Raw genomic sequence first — 21,864 nt, 5'->3', positions numbered from 1 at the left:
CCCGTATGGGACAAGTGGTTTCAAATCATATGTGTGTGACTTAGTATAAGCATTAAGGATTATTAAAGTACTGGAGAAACATGGTGACCAAGTAGGTTAAGGCAATCATGGTTTGACAGTCACTATTTGGCTCATGTAACACTAGTCATGAAGAAAACCTCTCCAAAGACATAGACACACTAGATAGCTATTTAAGCATCTCCAGAGACAACTACAATGGGCACTGTAATATCACTGAAAATATACAAGTTCTTCTATTCTGCTGGATTAAAAGTAAATATCATGGTGTAGAATTTAGCAATATGCCAAATGTTACTATTTCTAATGGACATGTATAAACAAAACTGGCGATAAACATTGTAATGTGAAGTCATATAATGTGATACAGTGTAATCATCTCACGTTGACTGAATACGAAATGGACAATTTAAATAAATTGTTCCAGAGGTCAGGTGATCACAGACATATGGTTGGACGTCACACTCCAGATTCCTTCCAGTTACCTCACCGCTTACACACATGTGGCAGGTGCACTAGGTCATTGTCTCCCATTGGTGTGAATGCACCCTAATTGAGTTTGAACACTGAAATGCAGTATTGCTGTCCTGGCAACTCTCAGGAGATCGGAAGAGATATGTATACATTATTAGTCTGTGCTGTTCCACACGTAATTAACATATCCTTATAAGTAGTGTCATTCCCTGAAGAAGTGGGCTTTGGCAACATTTCAGTTAATACTTCGCAAAGCTGTAAATAAGTTTAAATAATGTTGGAACTCTCAGCACAGCCCGAGCCATTTATATCTGACAGTTAACATATGGACTGAAAGCCAAGAGAACCATCAAAGACAGTTGGGCATAGTGAAAGAAGAGTATTTAACTTTTTTTTTTCTCATTTTAACTGACACTTTCCTCCAAAGAAATTTACGGTGTTAATCCTCGTGCAGTTATAGGCCTACAGATAGATTTTTTATTTTTTATTTTTTATAGGAGCAATTTAGGGGAAGCACCTTGCTCCAGGGTACAACAGCCAGAGGTGAGATTCAAACTTGTGACCTTTGAGTCCAAAGGCGGTAGCTTGAACTACGCTATCAGATTAACTAATATAATGATAAATACAGGTTTCATTCAGGGTGGGGCATATTGCTTTCGCATACGTTTTCTACTGTCTGTGTGTGATACAACTGAATGTGCATATTTATACTTTTAATTGAAACTTAATGGTATAAATTTGACAAAAAGGTGAGAAACCAGCAGATTTTCCGTACCCGGAACCTTGTTTCTGTGAAAAGTGCTGCCGCCCTGCGGCCGGACATTTTTACGTGCTGCACGGCCTGTTGGTACAGACCTGTCTATGTACTCCACGGAAAACAACCACTCAGTCTCCTGGAAATTCGCTGCGCCGCGCGACAGCAACACGAAATAAAGTGACATTTTCTACCTCAGCTCTCGAAGAATGGCAGGGAACTTCTGGCAGAGCTCACATTAGTAAGTAATTGTGTCAAACATGTCTGAAAACGGCCGGCTTTCGTCAGGAATTCCTTTGTTTTGGGGCCTACTAAATTCAATAAAACCTAGGTCCTAGGTAGCTGAGCTGTGTACGCCAGTGTAGACTTTTTAAACCGAGACGTCACAGAATTTAGATATTAAACTCACAAGCCGGGCAGTAGGCACAACGTGTTGATGCAAGTGTAGTTGTTCGAAATGTGTAAAAAAAAAAAAAAACAAAAAAAACTAGCCTAGGGGTGTAAGAAACTAAGCTCTCAGTCAAGTGATACGACAATTGTTATTCAAAGTAGTATATATATATATATATATATCATGTCACCGTTTAAAAAAAGGACAAACTCCTCAGTTAAGTCCGCGGAATGAGCTCCGTACCGACGCGACTGTAATCGACAAGAGTAAAGCTGTCGACATGCATATTTTATTACACTCCTGGCTTGCTAAGCCTAATAATATCTCTACATTCACCTTTTGACTCTTATATATCCGGTTCATAAAAGGTATACAGCAACAGTGCAGGATCTTTGGAGCTAGATTGTGGGTGTGAGGCTCTGTCACTTACAGGAGAATGAACTGAGGAAAATGAGTAAGTATTTAGTACCCCTCCCCCCAATAAGTACCATGTTATTGGGGGGCACTGGCCTTAGTGGAGCAAGTGGCAGAAGGACACTGGGGACAGGTGATTATGTCATTTGGCAAATTCTTCTCCCCAAAGCGACTTAGAACTTGGAGTAAACAAACATGCATCCCGCAGCAGGTGAACAACATCAGATACTAAGCATGTCATTATTAAAACACAGCTTCTTTCTTTGACGCCACTACTTTCCTAGCAATTATTACTCAAGTAGCTGCCTGTGGAAGTTACATGTGAAAGTGACAAATGGTTAAAGACTAACTTATGAAGGTGACAGAAGCTTAGCGGGAAGTGGGAGATCAATTTTGAAGGAGGAGGAGATAAGTTTTGGGACCCATATTGAATTCTGTAAGGGATTCAGTAGCTCTGAGGGACCAAGGGAGTGCATGCAACCACATCAGGGACAAAAGTGAGATTTATAGGTCTGTAGACTAGATTTAGGAACATTGTGAGAATGAGAAATCTTACTTCTAAAACAATGGTGTATTTGTAGGCATTAGGTGTGCTGTAGATATTCTAATAGATTAAATTATGGTATTGAGTGTTCATCTCTCCTGCGGATGCCCTCGGCATTACTCTTCCTTTTTTGCCAGTCTCCAGTGGGTCCTGGACAAACAGGACTTGATGAAGGAACGCCAGAAGGATCTGAAATTCCTAACAGAGGAAGAGTATTGGAAACTACAGATCTTCTTTGCTAATGGTACGAAAGAGTTTTGTGGCCAGTATAGTGCGTTTGATCAGCCCTATCAATGTGCGGTATACAGCCTTTTCTCTGAGCTTCAGTTGGTGAGATCTGGGTTTTTTCATCTTTCAACAGTGATCCAGGCCCTTGGAGAACACCTGAAGCTCAGGCAACAAGTCATTGCAACAGCAACAGTTTATTTCAAAAGATTTTATGCCAGGTGAGGCACCTGATTTAGACCTTAAGCTACAGTCTACGTTAGCACGTTACGAGGTGTTTCAGTCAAATACTTCACTAAGTATTCTCCACTACTTCATCATTTTTAGATACTCCCTCAAGAGTATCGATCCTGTCCTCATGGCCCCTACTTGTGTGTTCCTCGCCTCAAAGGTGGAGGTGAGAGAAGAATAAGGGCTTTTTTGCTGTTGCATATGGCTATGTTTTTTCCTTTGAGACCTGACAAATTGTTTTTGTTGGTCACCAGGAATTTGGAGTTGTATCTAACACTCGGCTGATCTCGGCAGCTACGTCTGTGTGTAAGTGACATGCCTTATACACGACTGACACTTTGATGTATGATAAACACTGTCACAACAAAGATCATATTTCATGTTAAATTGTTTATTGGAAAAGATTTTAATCCGAAGGTTGTCCAAATAAATGATTAAATGAATGTTTTGTGGCTCTATTTTTAAGTAAAAACTAGGTTTTCCTATGCCTTCCCTAAGGAGTTTCCCTACAGAATGAACCATGTAAGTATAATAGTGACTGCATTAACTTCAGTCTGTTTCATGTTATGAAGTTATATGCATTTCTTTAAGATATTTAAAAAAAAAAATAAAACTTAATTTGGGACATGATGCAGAATGTCAGCATTGATATTTTTTGTGAATATTGTTTTTGCGAGTTTTCAATAAAATTATATCCTGGACTTTTTAAGGCAAGTAACATACAAAATGGTGTTTAAAAACTCAGGCTGGGTTTCATTTTGAAAGTAATTGTTAGGAAATGCATTGGATTTTAAAACATCTTGATATGGGGGGTTAACAGCTCTAGGATAACTTGTAGTACAATTATTCAGTGTGACCTAATACCTTTTGTTTGGGAGTCTGCTGTGTTTTTAATGAAGCATCACGTAATTTAGTTGTTTGTAATACAGTGGCTTCATATGTCAGTTTTGATCGAGCCATCCACCAGCTTGTTGCTGGTGAAATAGAATAGAACTGCTCCTAGCTATGTACAAGACTTGATAAACCACTACACCCCAACCAGACCGCTTCGCTCTTCTACTTCTGCCTGCTTTGTGGTCCTGCGCACGAAATGTAAAGCACAGAGGTTCTCAGTTCTGGCTCCGTTGTGGTGAAACGACCTCCCCCCCTCACTCAGAACTGCTGTAACTCTGTCCACATTTAAAGAGTCTGAAAACTCACCTCTTCCAGACTCACTTTGCCCAGGATCTCTTATGCTCATGTAAGGTGTAAATGTTCATTCACCATAACGTTATGATCATGCCCAGATAAACCTTTATCCAGTTGCTAATCCTGTATTGCATGTAAATGTTTGTATATGTCAAAAAAAAAAAAAAATTGTCAGAAGGTAATCAGGAATCGTCTGAGTTTTATGCAACTACTCGTGTGATGAACGTTGGTGCGTATAGTGGAAAGAAACAAACTAACTTTACTTAATCGCACATCTGCAACTATGTCTCTTTCACCTAATGTAATGCACAAATTGTATTCTCTGAGATGTACGTCGCTTTGGAGAAAAGCGTCTGCTAAATGAATAAATGTAAATGAAACAGTTGTGTTCCTTGACTTTGTGCCAAAGTCAGCTGTCGGGCAAAGTGAGAAATTGCAGTGCCTGTGATGTCCAGTGAGTTACCACATTCCACAGGGGATGTTCACACACCATTAAGAAAGTCTCAGCTCTGCAGCAGAGAGTTTTAAGGTGGCTTGCTTGCTCACACTTCCATGCTTTGCATAGTTCAGGGGCTATTGCTAAGAGGTTTTTGGTGATGCTTAATAGTTCCCATGAAGATAAAGGAACAATGTTTTTAGTGTGAAGTCTTTCTGAAAGAAATTTTGACAGCTGCAACTATTTTATACTGTGTAATGAATGACAAAATTCCTTTTAAACCCAACCAAAAAAAAAAATCATACATTTATTTCAAAAGAATTGGCCCATTTTGTTGTTGAATTTTGAATGAATGTTTTTTTCTTCTCTAGATACTGGAGTGTGAATTCTATCTCTTAGAGCTCATGGTGAGTGTATTTAACTACTGTACATGAACAAGCACTTCCACAAAACAACCATTAAAACATGAAATAGTAATGCACCCACATACAAACATGAATTAGATAATTTACAAGCAAGGGCTTATTTTTTAGCTAGCTACATTCACTCATTTGGCATATGCCTTTCTCCAAAGTGCATTTAATACAAAGAGAATTAGACAGACACATTATTATTGAAGCACATATTTGTTGGATACCATTTTTATTTTACACATTAAGTAGCTGCCTATAGAAGTGTTATAAAAATTACTTTCACATATGCATTTTGTATCTAGTTCAGAGGGCTAGTGAAGATGTTATGCTGATAGACACCTCTCTTTTCAAATTAGTATTCCTAGCTGAATATTACAGAAAACAAAACTTTGAAAGTACTCTTCCTCTTTATTTGAAACTTGATATTACAAAGAAAGTTCATAATATGCTGAACTTCAGACTTTTAAGTCACATAATATCAGATGAAATGTTTGCGTTGAGCAATGAAGGTAGTATCATTCCTTCTTTTCAGCTGTATGCTGAAGATTAACTGACAAGTTTTTCCATCCTTTTCAGGACTGCTGTCTGATTGTATACCACCCCTATAGACCGCTGCTCCAGTATGTGCAGGACATGGGTCAGGAGGATATGCTCTTGCCTTTGGCATGGTATGGTCTGGAGAGGGTTTCTGTCTTAAATTTAACCCAAGAAAGCTGTATGAGATTTGTGCATCAAAGCTTGACAGTTACTTGTTATGTCCTCTGTTTCACTGTGCAGGAGAATTGTGAACGACACATACAGAACAGATCTTTGTCTGCTTTATCCACCTTTTATGATTGCACTAGGTAGGTTGAATGGTGAATTTACTTTTTCTGAGCTCAGTCTTTAAAATTTGTTTTCTTATACATGCAGTGTTTCATATTCATTCAAATTCAGCTCTTTACAGGGTTCCCTTCTGTATGAAAACATCCTTTCCCTAGAATTCAGAGTTAGGCACAAATGTAATTTGTACCCTATAATTTGCATAATGTATTATAAACTCACACCTGTGAGAAATGCCTCAAAAGAGCAAAAAGTGTAATTTAAAACATGAGTCTTGGTCACATCGAGCACCACACAACATGAGCAGCCTCCCACACCCATGATTGACATGGCTTCTCCTGCACTCTGCTATCATGCCTCTTGTAAGCAATTAAAATCTTGTAACTTATCTAATAATAAAGAGTGGAAAAAGTAAGTGCAGAAAAGTGAAAAAGACAAAAAGGCAAAGGAAAGCCTCACCTGACAGTTTAATGCTTGAGGTGATGTCTTACTGTGATTTTATTTACTATTCATTTATTGCAAATCACACTTTAAAGATGGCTCAGTGGAAGGTGTTATGAACATTATGTGTGTCTTAAACTTGGATTTAAGTGTCCAAAGTAATTCTGAAGTTAATTTTCTGTGTTTAAAAGCTGTTGCATTTTGCAGAATTTTGCATGTTTGGTGGAAAAGTTGTTTTAATTAAAGGTATTTTGAGAATTCACTTCATGGGCAGATTTTCAGAAAATTTAATTTTTATGCAAGTGAAGGACATTAAATATTTTCCTTGGTGATGTTCTTATAAACTAGTCAACTTTGCTTTATGATGAGTGTTTCTTTGCCAGTGCTATGTAGTAATAGTGTTTATTTTACTTCCAGCCTGTCTGCATGTAGCCTGTGTTGTACAGCAGAAAGATGCAAGGCAGTGGTTTGCTGAGCTCTCTGTGGACATGGAAAAGGTGCGATGTCTCACTCTTTGATAGGAACACGTGGGAGAAAGTTGATTGATCTAAAGTGTATTTATATTGTTGCGATATTAGTGAGTTGGATGTAACCTTGACTCTAATTGTGACAGATCCTGGAGATCATTAGAGTCATCCTAAAGCTATATGACCAATGGAAGAACTTTGATGACAGAAAAGAGATGGCTGCTATCATTAACAAAATGCCCAAGCCCAAACCGCCACCCAACAGGTAATCTGAATGCAATATGAGACTGATGCTTTTTCACACCACTGCATAATTTTTGGACTGGTCATGCTTTATTCAAGAGCACTTCCTACCCATTCCTACAGTCCTGCCCTCCTCTGTTTGGGTGTGTTTTACTGCTGGCTAATGCTGGAAACAAATTCCCAACATGTTTGCTGCAGAACTTGCAGAAATTTTCAAAAATAGCTCAGTGAAGTAAATACAATTTTAAAAGAATGTGTTTGAAAATTTTAACTAGTTTTGCACAATTCTACAGAATTATGCTTTCTAAACATACAGAATTATATAGATTTGATTTCTTAAGTGCATGACTGCACTTTATTTCCAAGATTTTATATCTGAAACACAAGCATATACTGCCTTACAAGTTATATGTCTTCAAATAATGGTTTAAGTGAATTATGCATCCTATTTATAGGAAATATTTCAGTACTACAATGACAGCCTGAGTTTTACTGGTTTGCTGTTGTTTGGTCGCAGTGAAAATGACCAGGGATCCAACGGGAGCCAGAACTCATCTTACAGCCAGTCGTAGGCAATGTGGGATTCTGCCGGCTGAAACACCAGAAGCGACGCTTATCCATGACAGCAGAGGACCGAGGGACCCAGGGGGTTGTTCTTCATTGATACTCACTTATGTGCACGGTTCCTATATGTTGTGTGTTGCCCAGTTCCAGCTGTCCCACATCAAAGGAGAGGAAAACTGATGAACGTTGGAATAACCCAAATGAAACATTGTAAATGTTCTGGCAAGCTTTGGTGGTTGGGGGGAACTTACTTGATTAGGATGATCCTCACATCCTTTAAATAGCCCACCGGGCACTTCTGCCATTTGTACGTATGTGTGCATGTGTGAGAGCATGTGATGGAGCCACTCTGCCATCAGAGAGACCGCAACAGGCCATCCGTGTGGCAGAGCCACACCTCAGGGAGAGATGCAGTCTTGCCCACGGCCTTGCATCATCGTCAGCTGATTGGACCCCTTCCTTGGGTGGTCTGGTGTTCTCGTCCACATGGATTTCTAGAGTACATATTTGTTTTAAACATTTATTTACTGTTGCAAATGTTTTTTCCCGCTTCCCTCTGTAAGTGTCAGATTCTGATATTCCGTTAGTCCTTTTTTGTCTTCAGAGTACTAAGCTGTCAGAATGACCTGTCGATACACAGATTAAGAAACAGGAAAAAGACCTGCTGCACTCTGAAATCTTGTGTTCTTTCAAATTTCAGCACTCTACAGGAGCTTTTGTTTGTTTTGTTTTAAATGATAAATACTGTAACAGAAACTCAGTAATGAGACTCATAGATAATCACATCTGCTAGTCAGGGAAAAGGGGAGATAATGTGAGAAGAAATGGAGCAGTCTGAATGTGACCGCTGAGTCTCTGCCCATCCCTCCAACTGAGTCTGGTGAGAAATGGCAGAGACCCACTGTTTGTAATGGGCTGCCTCTGCCCTTTCCTTCCAATGTGCTTGCATTCAGCACCCGTTGCTGGATTGCAGCTGGATCGAAACCGATCCTGTGTAGCAATGTGAGAATACATTACGTGTTCTGTTTTCATAGATGTGCAAATCTAAAAGGCTTTGTGTTGGTAAGAGGGGGACTTTGTGGTGTGATTCCAAAGCATAGTGTCCTTCATGACAAACCACTTGAAGGGCAAGGGTCCAACCACGTAGTGCTGCTTATACCTGCCTATATAAATGATTAATTGTTTTTGTTTGTGTACACTTGTATATTTTATGTGAGATAAATGTGAAAGTTGGTTAAGAATTCAGTTTCTTTACCTTTTTGTGGTGAAAATGGTGCTTGACTGCCTTAAAGAAATAAAATGCTGATTTTAAAATGCAAAAATAGGAATAAAAATACACAAAAGGTGACCTGTGATCCTGTGTACTGCACGTGAGTTGCAGGCACAGTGGTAACTGGCAGGAACCTTGAGAGGAAGTGGCACACAAAATTAGTATTTTTTTGGAATTGTGAAATTAACCCATTTTTAATGCCAATCTGTTTGTCGGCTTATGCTCCTTAAAGATGAATGTACTTGGACGATTAACCACTCATTCCCATGCTTTAATTTGCAATGTGCCCTTGTTCCAAGTGCCAGTGACATGAATTTCAGAATTAGATATTTTTCCTGTTCATTTACAGTAATAAAATTAATATTGTTATAAACATGGCTTCTTGTTTGTGTATCAAATAGAATATACCGTTCTCAGATTGTTCATGTTAAACCCCTTATAAAAAGACATCAGTATATTTGGAACTAAACTGCACAAATAAATTGCATAATGACTGATTAAAATATGAAGTAAGTCAGGTGTAATTTTGAGAGGGAGGTGTATGAAAGGTGTGATAGTTCATCGGTGGCTGTATGACAGTTTACATATGTGCTTTACATGTATAATCATCAGCGGTCTGAGCACTGAATAAAAGTCGAGCGTAGCCCGTAAACTTTGCAACCATCAGTAAGGTTATGGCAATTACATACTAGTTGGCAAATTAAAAATTTTATTTATTAGCAGCAAATAATTGTTTGACATCATTTGTCCTCCAGACCTGGCCAGCATTATGGTATCAGCTTAGCGTTTCATTCAAGTAACTAGCGCCAAGGCAGCTGCCCAAGTGGCGCATGGACTGGTGGCTGTGAGTGTCCCCAGCAAACTGTGCCAGCTTGCCTTAAAGGCACAATTTTAAATAATGTTTTTGAATGTGATTATCTTGTGGGCAACACAGATGATGATGATGAAGGTGCCTCACAGTTCCTGGGCTGAGCAGCTGGATGGAGGTTTCATTCCTGTTCCCTCGATGGAGCTCGCACGGTCACCCCCATGTTCTTGTGGGTTTCAGTTACATTTACATTTATTCATTTAGCAGATGCTTTTCTCCAATGCGACATAAATTGTATCTGAGATGTGTGCATTACATTAGAGAGAGACATAGTTGCAGATGTGTGATTCTTAGTTTCTTTCTCTATATGCAATGTTCCTCACACGAGTAGCTGCATAAAACTCAGAACAGACGAATCCTGATCACCTTCCTACATTTTTTTCTTTTGAGAAATACAAACATTTACGTACAATAGCGGCCCTGTAAAAGCTTAGGTGGGTATGATCATAAAGTTATGGTGCATGAACATTAACACCTTGGGTTAATTAGCCTGACTGAGTGATGTATGTATGTGTGTGTGTTGCATTCCTCTTCTGTGGATGTTTAGATACTTGTAAGTAGCTTAGTGAGGTGTATCTGCCATTGTACGTTGCTTTGGACACAGTCGTGAATCATCACATAAATACAAATGAATTACAACGTCAGTTGTGCGCAACAGATGATTTGCCGGTTTTAGAAAGCGCACCGCGCCGCGCGTAGCGCACATCCACACGTCCGTGTCGAAAGGCATGTCGGGAGGGTTTATGCAGACGAGCAAACGATAATATACCGCAGGAGCGGAAACGCACCTCTGCGCTACACAGCGCCACCTGGTGTTCGCGTCTCAACGCTGCACGAATGGCCTTCAGTAGCGCTGAAAATGTAATATAAAAGAATAAATTCCCATCAAAATGTGTGACGATTACAACGGGCTTTCAGTGGTACGCTTCATGGGCGCTGTTCAGCTAGAGCTTAAAAATAATAACAATTTTAAAAATCTTTAGGCAATACTTAGTATTTGCAGAGAGAGTGTCAATAAAATTTGCTGGCTGCACTTTTCGGAATTTCCTCACGTGTTTTTTTTTTTTTTATTTCGTACTACCAGCTGCTCAGCTGTGCTGCAGCGTCATAATTAACTAAAATAAGAGCAATGGTTTGGAAACGGTTGAGCTTATTGTAGCCTTACACACACACACACTCCTCGGTATGTACTCAGTACATCTGTATATTTAAAATCAAGCGGTACTGCACAAGACATGAACTCCACACAGGAAATAAGTAAGGCTGCGGGTCAGTTGCAACGGGCTCGTGCATCCCCGGCACGCGGACGCTCCCTGTTTTTCTCGGCGCGTGCACGGCCCCGGTGACGTCGAGCGCTGGAGGGAGGCGCTTCGGTGGCGGTGGCGGCGGTAGTAGCGCGCGCGCGGCGCTCGGCTGCGGTGGATGCTGCGGGACCCCGACTCGGGGACCACCCTCTCGGGCGATATGTTGCCCTTGCCTTGACCCCGCTCTCACCCCCTCTCCCCCCTCATCTCCGCACCCCTGTGGCTCCGCTCCCACCATTTTCATGAGGTCGCGAGAGGCCGGCGCGTGGCAGCGCGCGGCGGAAGACGATGCACTGGGGCGTGGGTCTCGCCTCCTCCCGCTCGTGTGTGGTCGATCTGGGCCGGAACCAGAGCTGGTCCTCGCTGGGCTTGGGCGGCTCCGATGAGCGGCACTCCCTGTACGGGTGCATCGTGGCCTTCCCCCTGCACGAGCACGGCGGGATCATGTCGGGACTCGGGTCCGATTCGTGGTGGAAGAAGACGCTCTACCTGACCGGCGGGGCGCTGCTGGCCGCGGCCGCCTACCTCCTGCACGAGCTGCTGGCGATCAGGTACACGGCTGAGGCCGGGCATCATGTTATACTCACTTAAGTATGAAATATAACGTATATATATCGGCATAAACACATGATAAAGGAGAGCTGGGGCGGGGAGGAGCAGGAGTCCTGTGTGGCGCATCATTCGCGCAGCACAGGGCCCCCCGCGAGGCGAGTTACATCACAGCGATCCGGGGGAGGGGGTGTCAGTGTGTGATTCCGCGCACCCCGCCCAGCATCGTTCCGCGAGACCAAAACAACACAATGCCTGCTGGGGAAAGAAGGTGCATCGTGATAAAAAGGCACCGTGCATCAGGCACGCACGCGCGCGCACCGGCGATTACCACGCATACGTTTTTCAAGGACACACGGGGGGGCTCCGACCCGTGGCTCCGTTGTCGCGCGCACGCGTACACACACAAACAAAAACACACACACGCGCGCGCAGCACTGCGGTTTCTGTGCCCCCCCCCCCCCAGATGGTCATCGGATCGGCTTCGTCCCATTAAGAGAGGCCCCCCACTGACCGCTTCCTCGTGTCCGTGCAACTTCTCCTCGCGCTCTCGCATGTGTGGCTGCAGCGGGTCGCAGCCCTGCATTGATTGTGTGACATACACTCCTCTCCTGCACACCGTCAAGGTTACACTCGTCTGTGGGCACTTAGAGGGGCCGGTGCCAGGATATGTGTGCTGTAAGGGTTTTGTCTTGTCGTTGGTTTGCGGTCGGGTACAGTGAGTGATCGGGTTATTCAGGGCAGACATTCCTTATAATAATACTAATAATAGTAATAATGTCATGATTGTCAGGGCTTTGTCCGCTCATATTGCTCGAGTTTCAAAGGTAGGGGCTTCAGCAGCACTGCTCCATGCTGGACGGTACCAGAGTACAGTACTGTGCCAGTGGACACTTGTGCGGTTTTGTTGTCTGTTGCCGTGCCGTTATATAGTGGCCAGCGTGCTTTATTGATCGTGTTTATGGCATTGTCTCGGTGCGGTCGGTGTGTCCGTCTCCCTCGGCCACTCGTTTTCTTCCGAGTTTTGGAAAAATGAGCGCCGAGTCCCGTGGTGGGCCACGTCCTTTAATTGCTCTTGTACCATGCGTCTTGTCGCGGGCGGCGGAAAGCGTAAACCCAGCTCTCTCCCGGATTGAGGAGTTACGCCAAACTGCTGGAGGACTGACGTGTGGGCGCCGGGTCTAGTCAGGGACTGGTCTCCAAAACCCAGGTTCCTATATGTGGATGTAACTCTGTCCTGGAGTCCACCGATCACTGATGAGCTCAAAGAAAGAGGTGTCCTGCGCCTGGGAGGATTGCGGTGCGGGCCTAGCAAGGGACACTTGGCACTGATGGGGACCTCACTAGGGTGCTCTAACAGGTTGATGAGAAGATGATGCCGGCAGTCAGAATCATACATGCAGAGTTTCGTCACTTCAGCCACTCCAGTGCAGTGCATTACATCACTGCGTTTCCAGTTTTTCCCTTACGGACAACAGGTGGCGTAGTGGTCGAGGAGGTAGGGGCTGTAGTCTTTCAATCTGAGGTTTGTTTGTCCAAATCGCACCCCTGCCGTAGTGCCCTTCATCAAGGTATTTATCCTGTGCCGCTCCGCTCGGATTCCGTGCCTCCGTCCTGGTCTGCGATATATCCCTGTAACCTTAAGGTCGTTGGTTCGTATCCTTGATCGCAGTACTAACCCTAAGGAGACGCCGTTAGGATACCCTGTGCTATAAATGGGTCGATCATTGTGAGGCAGGTACTTTGCACGGAGACTTCAGCCAAACAAAGGTTCATAAATGATACCTTTTAAAAATTCCTGCATGACTCCATCTTTACTGGATGTTCTGAACGTTTCACTTGGGTTCCGGAAGACAGGTTGCTGTTTTTTGCACACGAAGCAGAGAAGACGGCAGAGGCTAGACGCCTTCGACCACGCACGCTCGATGCACGTTCGCTCACCCGAGATCGTGCTTGCTAACCTCTTACCCGTCATCTACAGGAAGGAGCAGGAGTTGGACTCCAAAGATGCCATCATCTTGCACCAGTTCTCAAGGCCCAAGAGTGGAGCTCCTAGCCTGTCACCTTTCTGCCTCAAGATGGAGACATACCTGCGCATGGTGGACCTGCCTTACCAGGTGGCCTCCCTGGACTTCCTTCCTCAGCGGTGGTGTCTGTTTCCCCACATGTAGGGTAGTCTGTGTGCTCAGTGTGTGTGTAGGCTGCTGTAAGAGCTGTCTGTTTGCGAGACTTACTGGCATCGCACTTGGAGGATGGCGTGTTTGTTCTGTGCGGAGTGTGATCTAGGTGTTTTTTTGGAAGGTGTGGAATACGTCTGGTGTGTTCGGAGCGGTGCGCGTGCTGTGTAAGAGAGGCTGTGTATCTGTTGTTTAAGGAGGGTGCTCTGTGCGTGGGTGGCACGGTGGCACAGCAAGTAGTGCTGCCGTCTCACAGTGCCTGGGTGGTGCGAGAGGATGTGGGTTTGATCCCCGCTCAGCCTGTGCGGAGTTTGCATGTTCTCCCCTTGTCTGCGTGGGTTTCCTCTGGGTGCTCTGGTTTCTTCCCACAGTCCAAAGACATGCTGTTCATCCATAGTGTGTGAGTGACAGAGAGTGTGTGTTCCACTGATGTATGGATGAGTGACCCAGTGTAAGTAGGGTATCTAGCAGTGTAAGTGCTGTAGAGTGGCACACGTGCTGTGTGTACTGTGGTATAGATGTTGTGTTTGTGCTGTGGATCAGGTGCGATGTACATGCTGTCTATGAAGGATGGATGTATGAGTCTGCGCCTCCGTGTGTTGTATGTTCCCCTGCAGAGTGTATACGGCTGTTGAATGTTGAGCTGGGGGGGGTATCTGTTGCGTGTGAGGAGATCCTATGTATGAGATGTCTAGTAGCTCTTGTGGGGATTGTGCACCTTCTGTGTTTCTAAGGCTCAGCAATATAGATGGTGTATGTTGGGTAGTAACATCGCTCTTGTGTGAAGGGCACTATAGGCGATGGGTGTCTTTCTAATGTTTATGCTCTGTCAAGCTAGATAGTTGAACAACAGAAAAATTATTCACCGTTGTGAAAGGTTTGAAAATGGTACACCGGCTCCTCCATTTATGAACACAATTAGAGCTAGAACTGTGTTCGTAATTCATTTTGTTCATAACTCCAAAGTCACTTTCACCTCTACTTCACAATCTCACACACACACACACACATTTTCAGAACCGCTTGTCCCTTACGGGGTCACGGGGAACCGGAGCCTACCCGGCAACACAGGGCGTAAGGCCGGAGGGGGAAGGGGACACACCCAGGACGGGACGCCAGTCCGCCGCAAGGCACCCCAAGCGGGACTTGAACCCCAGACCCACCGGAGAGCAGGACTGCGGTCCAACCCACTGCGCCACCGCACCCCTTCTACTTCACAATCAATAAACGCTTAATAATAAAGACATCCCTTGATTTATTTATAGGTTAGGTTTGGTGAAAACTTCAGGTCTAATTATAATAAACATGTTCTGTAAAAGTTCTTACGGTTTCATTAATTTAAAGCTACGCTGAAATTAAAGCGTAAATAAAAATACACCGTTTTCACAAAATCCTGTTTGAATCTGATTGTTGATCATTTACTCCCATTAAGGTGCAACATTCCTCACCATGCTGTTGAGCACGGGATATGGTCATGTTAATATTCTCAATCCCGTATTTCCTTTCTGATTGGGTGCGATTTACTGCCATCTATTGGCCGGCTGCGTAACTGCAGGTCGCTTTCTGTCCGCAGCAAACAGAAGTTGTAGCAAATGGATAATGGAAAAATATGAACGTTAAAAATAAATAAATGAACTGGAAAGTGCTTGGATCGACAGAGATGCTTTCGATCTGAGGTGCCTGCATTTGTAAGACTGCTCTTCTCTCCGCAGAACTACTTTGATGGGAAACTGTCTCCGCAAGGCCAGATGCCCTGGATTGAGTACAACCACGAGCAGGTGTCAGGCACCGAATTCATCATCGACTTCCTGGAGGAGAAGCTCGGCGTGAACCTCAACAAGAGCCTTAGTCCCCAGGAGAGAGCCGTGTCCCGGGCCATCACCAAGATGGTGGAGGAGCACTTCTACTGGTGAGCCTCGTCTCTTTCAGAGCCGGCACCGATGAGTCACAGCTCCTGCACGATTAGTCATATAGAGTCATACCCCACCACAGGCCCATTTGAGTTACGAGAATTCAGCTTCGCGATGAGTTTCGTTCAGTGCCTCAGCTACAACTTATGAGGCTTGTCTTCGGATTTACTGGGACCGAGTTTGGATTTTGTGCCGCTCCTGGTGGCTGAGGAGCTCGAGGTGCTTATTTTTATCCATTGAGCCGACGCTTTTTCAAAAGCCCCGTGCAGTGATTATTAGCTAATTTACCCGACACCTTTGTCCAAGTGGCTTACAGTTCTAGGTACATGAGAGAAGAGTCCCTACAGTCATTTACACAGGAGGGTAATGTAAAACACACACACACACACACACACACACCAATATTCTGAGCCATTTAGAGTGACTGGTTAACCCAAAACACATTTTTTGACTGTGTGCAGAAACCCACACAAACAGAGAGACACACGGGACATTTATTCACGGGGGGGGATTTTGTTAATCTGTTCCTGGTGTTTTTACGGTTTGTTTTATAAATATTTGTGTAAGTGCAAGCTCATCGTACCATATCCTGTAAGGTTTATTTAGCGACAGGGTTAGATACTGTTTTTGGCTGTATATGCTTGTGTCAGAAGGAGAGCAATATAAAGCACTCACTCACTCACATTCACATATAATAGGCGATTTACACTTATTCATTTAGCAGACGTTTTCCTCCAAAGCGACGTACATCTCGCTGGAAATGCAATGGGTTTGTTACATCAACAGAGAGACTTAGATGCAGACGCGTGATTCTAAAACACAGTTAATTTGTTACTTTCCACCACATGAACCGATGTACATCATATGAGTGGCTGCATAAAAGGTTTAACCGAATAATGGACAATTGCTAATCACATTCCTAATTTTTAGACATTTTTTTTGAATTAAACAATTACGTTGCACAAGTGGCCATGTGGAAGTTCATACGTTATTAGACGGTTATGATCTCAAAGTTGTAGAGCGTGAACATGTACACATTACATGTATTTTAGAGTTCATGAGAGAAGTGAATCCAGAAGAGGTGAGTTTTAAGACCCTCCTTTAATGTAGACAGATTCAGCAGTTCTGAGTGAGAGGGGGAGGTCGTTCCACCACATACGAGCCAGAACCAAGAATGCTTGTGCTTTTCTTTTTGGACCTTTTGCACGTGGGACAGTTTAGAGCCACCAGTTCACTTAAAACATGTGTCTTTAGGGTGTGGGAGGAAACTGGAGCACCTAGAGGAAATCCACACTTTGTTGGGTGTTCTGTTTATAGTAGTTAAAGAGATGAGAGGACATGCAGATGGCTGGAGTAATTGATGAGGGGAAACAAAGTTAAATATCGAATGACCTCCACGAGAAGGCTGCCCGCGCCATCGTTGATCCCCTACAGTTGGCAACAGATATCGCAAGATGAAGGCACCCTTCGGCTTTCTCCAGAGGTAGACCTGACCAGATGTCGCCGACTTATTGGCTTATTTGGAAGGTGCCTCATGTCGCTTTGAAAACCCGCATATCAAAGTCCTTATTCTCAGACCTGTTTATACTAGACACACGCTGCTAATTGACAGTCAGCCCAATATAACCACCTTTGCGGCTGTGGCTGTTGCGATTTGTGATTGAGTTACTTCAGGTTTAACTTTTTTTTTTTTTTTGTGGTTTTTCCATTATTTTGTCCATGTCTGCAGAATTCACCTTATAAAGGGTTTTTCAGGACTGTATTCCTTCTGTAAGCAGGGGAAGACTGCAAAGTACCTATGGACACACAGCAGTTTTTTTTAAAGAAATCAATGACTCGGAATAAGATTCGTCAGAATTCAATAAAAGTATACGTACCGAAAAACGGGTCTTCAGCTCGACAGAAGAATAACGAACGAGAAACGGTAATATATGGGATGGGGGGAAATCTAATAAGTGACAGCATATTCAATAAACTGTACCAGCATATCAAACAGCAGATCAGGAATGAAAATGGTTTGTCTAAAAGGATCCCAAGAGCAGCTTGAGCAAGAGCACTTTAATTTGATTGCGATGAGCGTCTGCGCGTGGCGTCGACGTATACTTGAGCCGCCACGGCGAGGGAGCGGGAGCGAGAGAGAGTAAACGGGGCCGCGAGTTAAATGAGAGCGTCGGGGTAAGTGGATCCCGGGAATTGCCGCACGAGCGGCGCGATGCGGGCTGGAGATCTCGACGTCCCTAAGTTACAATGTCAGGAAGGAGTTTGCGTGAGACCTTTAAAGGTTTAGTCATGTCTGTCGCTTCCATGGAAGACGATAGAAGCAGAATGCGTAATTATGTCCCCATTCATGGGAGATAGTGTCTTTAATTAAACGTTTCATTTCAGTGCGACGCATTTCCCCCTCTGCTCATTGCTCTTTTTGTTCTCAGTTTTTGTATTCCAATTTGGCCATTACACAGAGGAATTATCTGTTTACTGTTGCACTCTGCAGGTCCCAGAACAGAATTAGGGGATCCCTGAGGTGTAGGACTCAGGTGGGGCCTGTATAGAATGCATGAATACTAAACTGTGTGTGTGTGTGTGTGACAGGACCATCGCATACTGCCAGTGGGTGGACAACCTGGAGGAGACTCAGAAGATGTTGGCAGTGAGCGGGCCCCTGAGCGACCTGCTCAAGTGGATCCTGAGTCACCTGACCGGCGGCATCGTCAGGCGGGAGATGTATGGCCACGGCATTGGCCGATTCTCAAAGGAGGAGGTGTACGCCCTCATGGAGAAGGACATGCGCACACTGGCTACGTTGCTAGGTATCGGGGTGGGGCTCTGATTGAAACCTGTGCTGGGTGTGTCTTTGGACAAGACTCAGAGAGACCGTGCTACTGCGTGTTACTAAACAGACGAGCGTGTGGCTCCGATTGACCGCACCACTGGATTTGTCTGGAGGGGGTGCTCAGACAGACCTCATGGGTCTGTGTTTTGGGAAGCAGAGCTCAGGGTGGTGACCACACTAATGAGTGGGTCTAGCAGTAGGTAGACCTACCTAGACTGATCATAGATTGCTCACACTTCTGGAAATGTCTTGAAGGTTAAGTGGTGCAGAGATCCGGGAAAATCGAGTTATTAAATGTATTCATTTTTTTTTTTCAAAGTGACTTAGTGTTAGTCTACCTACAATTATTTAGCCATTTACAGAGCAGGGTAATTTTATTGGAGCAATTTTAGGGTAAGTACTCGAGGCTACTACAGCTGGAGGTGGGATTTGAACCTGCCACCTTTGGGTCCAAAGGCAACAGCTCTAAACGCTACCTTACCAGCTGTTTTTACATGTTTTGCAGGCGATAAGAAGTACATAATGGGACCAAAGCTGTCAACACTGGATGCCACAGTCTTTGGTCATCTTGCCCAAGCCATGTGGACGTTGCCTGGCACTCGACCCGAAAAGCTAATTAAAGGTTTCTGTCACTTTCGGTTGCTGTGTTACTCAAGTCCTACACTCGGTGGCGCTGTTTGACAGCTCGATGGAAAGAACGCTCGTAATAAGGAATTGCACAAGGCTGCTTTTGTTTGGCTTGATACATAATGGAACACGCTCGTTGTAACGCGTATCTCGTACAAATGTTATAAGACGCCATCTCTTGTCCGCAGGGGAGCTTATCAACCTAGCCATGTACTGTGAGCGGATTCGCAGGAAGTTCTGGCCCGAATGGTACGTGGACGTCGATGACTTCTATTACGACGGCTCCAGCGAGTCCAGCGGCTCACCCTCCAGACTGCTGGACTTCAGCTTGTACTCGCGGACTGAGACCTTTGAGGAGGAGGTGACCGGGAACAGCCTTTCGTGCTCGCGCACGCCCGACACGGACGCCACCGGTTGTTCGCTCTTCGACTCTGAGCTGGACTCGGAGGCCTCCGACCAAGATCAGCCCAAGCGCTAACCGCCGGCCGACCGTAGGTCCCCGCAAAGCGTGGAAGTTCTCAGAGGAGACCCCGATAGGAGCGAACGACCTCCGTATGGCGTCTCCTTCCCGAAAATGACATTACATCGTTTTGCTCCCCCCACGAGTGACCTCATCCCTGTGACGAGGCTACGGCCCCGAGCGCGAACTCTCCTCTCGGTCGAGCTGCAACCACACGGCGCGTCCCGGGTGCTGCATGTGTCCTGGCAGTTAGGAACATCTCAATAGCGCGGAACTGAACAGGACGTGTACATATACCCCTTAGATAGAACCAGACTCGAAATATGGCAAATATATCAATAGATATAGTATGAAGCGTGTAGGTGGGACTGTCTTAGTCCACTGTGTGACTGTGCACCGATCAATAAGAGACTGCAGTCGCTCCATCGCAGAGGATCTTCTGCATGACGTGCGTTCGGGAGCCCGATCGCGCAAAGGTGAAACGGAGCAGAAAGCGCTCACACCCCTAGAACACGCGTTGGTGTCACGTACTTCCTTTCGTTTCATGATTTTTGCTGCATGCTGGCTGGACTTCACGTTTGTCATGAATGTGCTCGCTGAAGGCGTTCTCCCCGTTTGTTTACCTCCGACCGCTTTGCTAGGGATCTCGGATCTCGGTATCGACAGCGTGGGTGTGAGCTAATGCGGGAAGATTCGGGGGAGCACAGTGCGCGCGCGGAGCGGCCACACCCTCACGCTCTTCTTATGCACAGCCTGGCATGTGAAACGCACGTGAAGGTCATCCGTTCGGTGTTCCGAGGAGCGCGTCGATGTCGCCGTTCTGTCGAGTCCAGTCTTGAGGTCACGTCCCTGCAGCGGCTCCCTCGGCCTCCCTCGGTTCTCGATCTCCTCCTACGCGTTAGCGCGTGAGCGGTATCACTCTGCATGTTTAGTGCATGTTCTTGTCTTGGATTAGACACCCGTGCATCTGTCACACTGACAGCCTTATGCTTTTATGCCTGGTCTTTATTTACAGTCTGAGCCAGTAGCTTTTTTTTTTTTTTTTTAAATCTTATTTTTATTTGTTGTTTGATCTCTGGGAGAGGAAAAAACGTAACTGATTAAATATTTTTGCACAAATGAACTTATATTTATATTTGCGTTTGGGGTGCTTGCTGTTAGGTGTTGCTGGGTCACTGTATCTCTCCAGGACGGGCGGGAGCGTTTAACCACCTCGTACTCGCGCGGTCCGCTGTCGGGGGATTTTCGCTGGAGCGGTGGTGTGCCGCGCCTGCAAACGCGCAGACGCACGCGCGCACAAAAGCAGCAAGCTCGCAGGTGTGTTTCCGACGGCACGCTCAAGGGCAGCTCCCGGGCTCGCTCCCCAGGGCTGACCCGTGCCCTTTCATCGGGGCTCCGCGCGCCTGACTCTGCTTTCAGCTACATGAAATCACATTTCTCGTGTCAGCTGGGCTTTATTTGAAGGCGGCGAGAGACTAAGTGAGGCGCAGGTGTGAAATGCAGAGCCGAGAGGAAAAAAGGTAATTACTGTGCGAAATGGACGCGTCTGTCTCCGCCGCCACCTCCCGTGCGGGTAGCCCAACGGCACCTGGCCATTAAACTGGCGATGTGTAGGTGACATCGAGAGACTCCTGTGTGCGCTGTATAAAGTGGCTGTTGCCATCCTGATTATTTTCTTGGATAATTGACTACCTGCAACCACAACGCCACAACGCTTTAAGGTTGGAACCACATGGCAGACTGAGGGGTCCTGGGTAATAATACCTCATAGTAGAGATTTGGAATGAGTAGACCCTCGGTACTACTATGGCATCTGCGGATGCTGCATGCCGTAGGAGGCGTGTCAATTGATGATGGGTTATAGGGGCTTGGGGCAGGCCTACTGTTAGGGGTACAGTGGTTGGGGGGGGGGGGGGGGGGGGGGGGGGGGGGCGATGCTGGAGCAGTAGCTCATGTGAAATAAAGCGCTGAGGTGAAGGTTTTAGCTGATGTTTGGCTTTTGCCCTTTCTCAAACACAGTGCCTGTTATCAAGACACGCCTCCTATCACATGCTTCCCTCTATGCCCTGCTCCATTACTGAAAACACGGGAGTGGCTCCTCTTGCTGAAAAAGCAAACTGCAGCCATCAAGGGTCAGAGGTCAGAGTGGAGTTCAGCTGGGTCATTTCTCTGTACATATCAGTGCTCCTGTTTTTTTAAGCCATATTGAATTAATGTTGTATACAGTGACTCTCACTTGTGGTC

General features: G+C 45.1%; 2 protein-coding genes across 2 annotated transcripts; both read left to right on the top strand.

Annotated features, from left to right (window-relative positions):
• The first annotated feature begins 1,335 nt into the window (after positions 1–1,335).
• On the top strand, positions 1,336–9,262 carry ccnc (cyclin C). Its single transcript, XM_018743490.1, has 12 exons — positions 1,336–1,487; positions 2,733–2,839; positions 2,957–3,041; positions 3,148–3,217; positions 3,306–3,357; positions 3,518–3,573; positions 5,047–5,082; positions 5,665–5,756; positions 5,866–5,933; positions 6,769–6,848; positions 6,965–7,083; positions 7,579–9,262. The coding sequence occupies exons 1-12, from the start codon at positions 1,456–1,458 to the stop codon at positions 7,631–7,633; spliced, it is 852 nt and encodes a 283-aa protein (XP_018599006.1). The 5' UTR covers positions 1,336–1,455; the 3' UTR covers positions 7,634–9,262.
• Positions 9,263–11,137: 1,875 nt separating this feature from the next.
• On the top strand, positions 11,138–20,647 carry faxca (failed axon connections homolog, metaxin like GST domain containing a). The gene is made up of 6 exons (XM_018743630.2): positions 11,138–11,618; positions 13,598–13,733; positions 15,506–15,702; positions 18,293–18,510; positions 19,039–19,155; positions 19,349–20,647. The coding sequence occupies exons 1-6, from the start codon at positions 11,356–11,358 to the stop codon at positions 19,636–19,638; spliced, it is 1,221 nt and encodes a 406-aa protein (XP_018599146.1). The 5' UTR covers positions 11,138–11,355; the 3' UTR covers positions 19,639–20,647.
• Positions 20,648–21,864: the final 1,217 nt, after the last annotated feature.

The sequence above is a fragment of the Scleropages formosus genome, chromosome 1 (genome assembly GCF_900964775.1).
Source record: "Scleropages formosus chromosome 1, fSclFor1.1, whole genome shotgun sequence".
Taxonomy (NCBI): domain Eukaryota; kingdom Metazoa; phylum Chordata; class Actinopteri; order Osteoglossiformes; family Osteoglossidae; genus Scleropages; species Scleropages formosus.
Note: the sequence above shows the minus strand (reverse complement) of the source record. Positions and strands in the feature narration are given on the sequence as shown.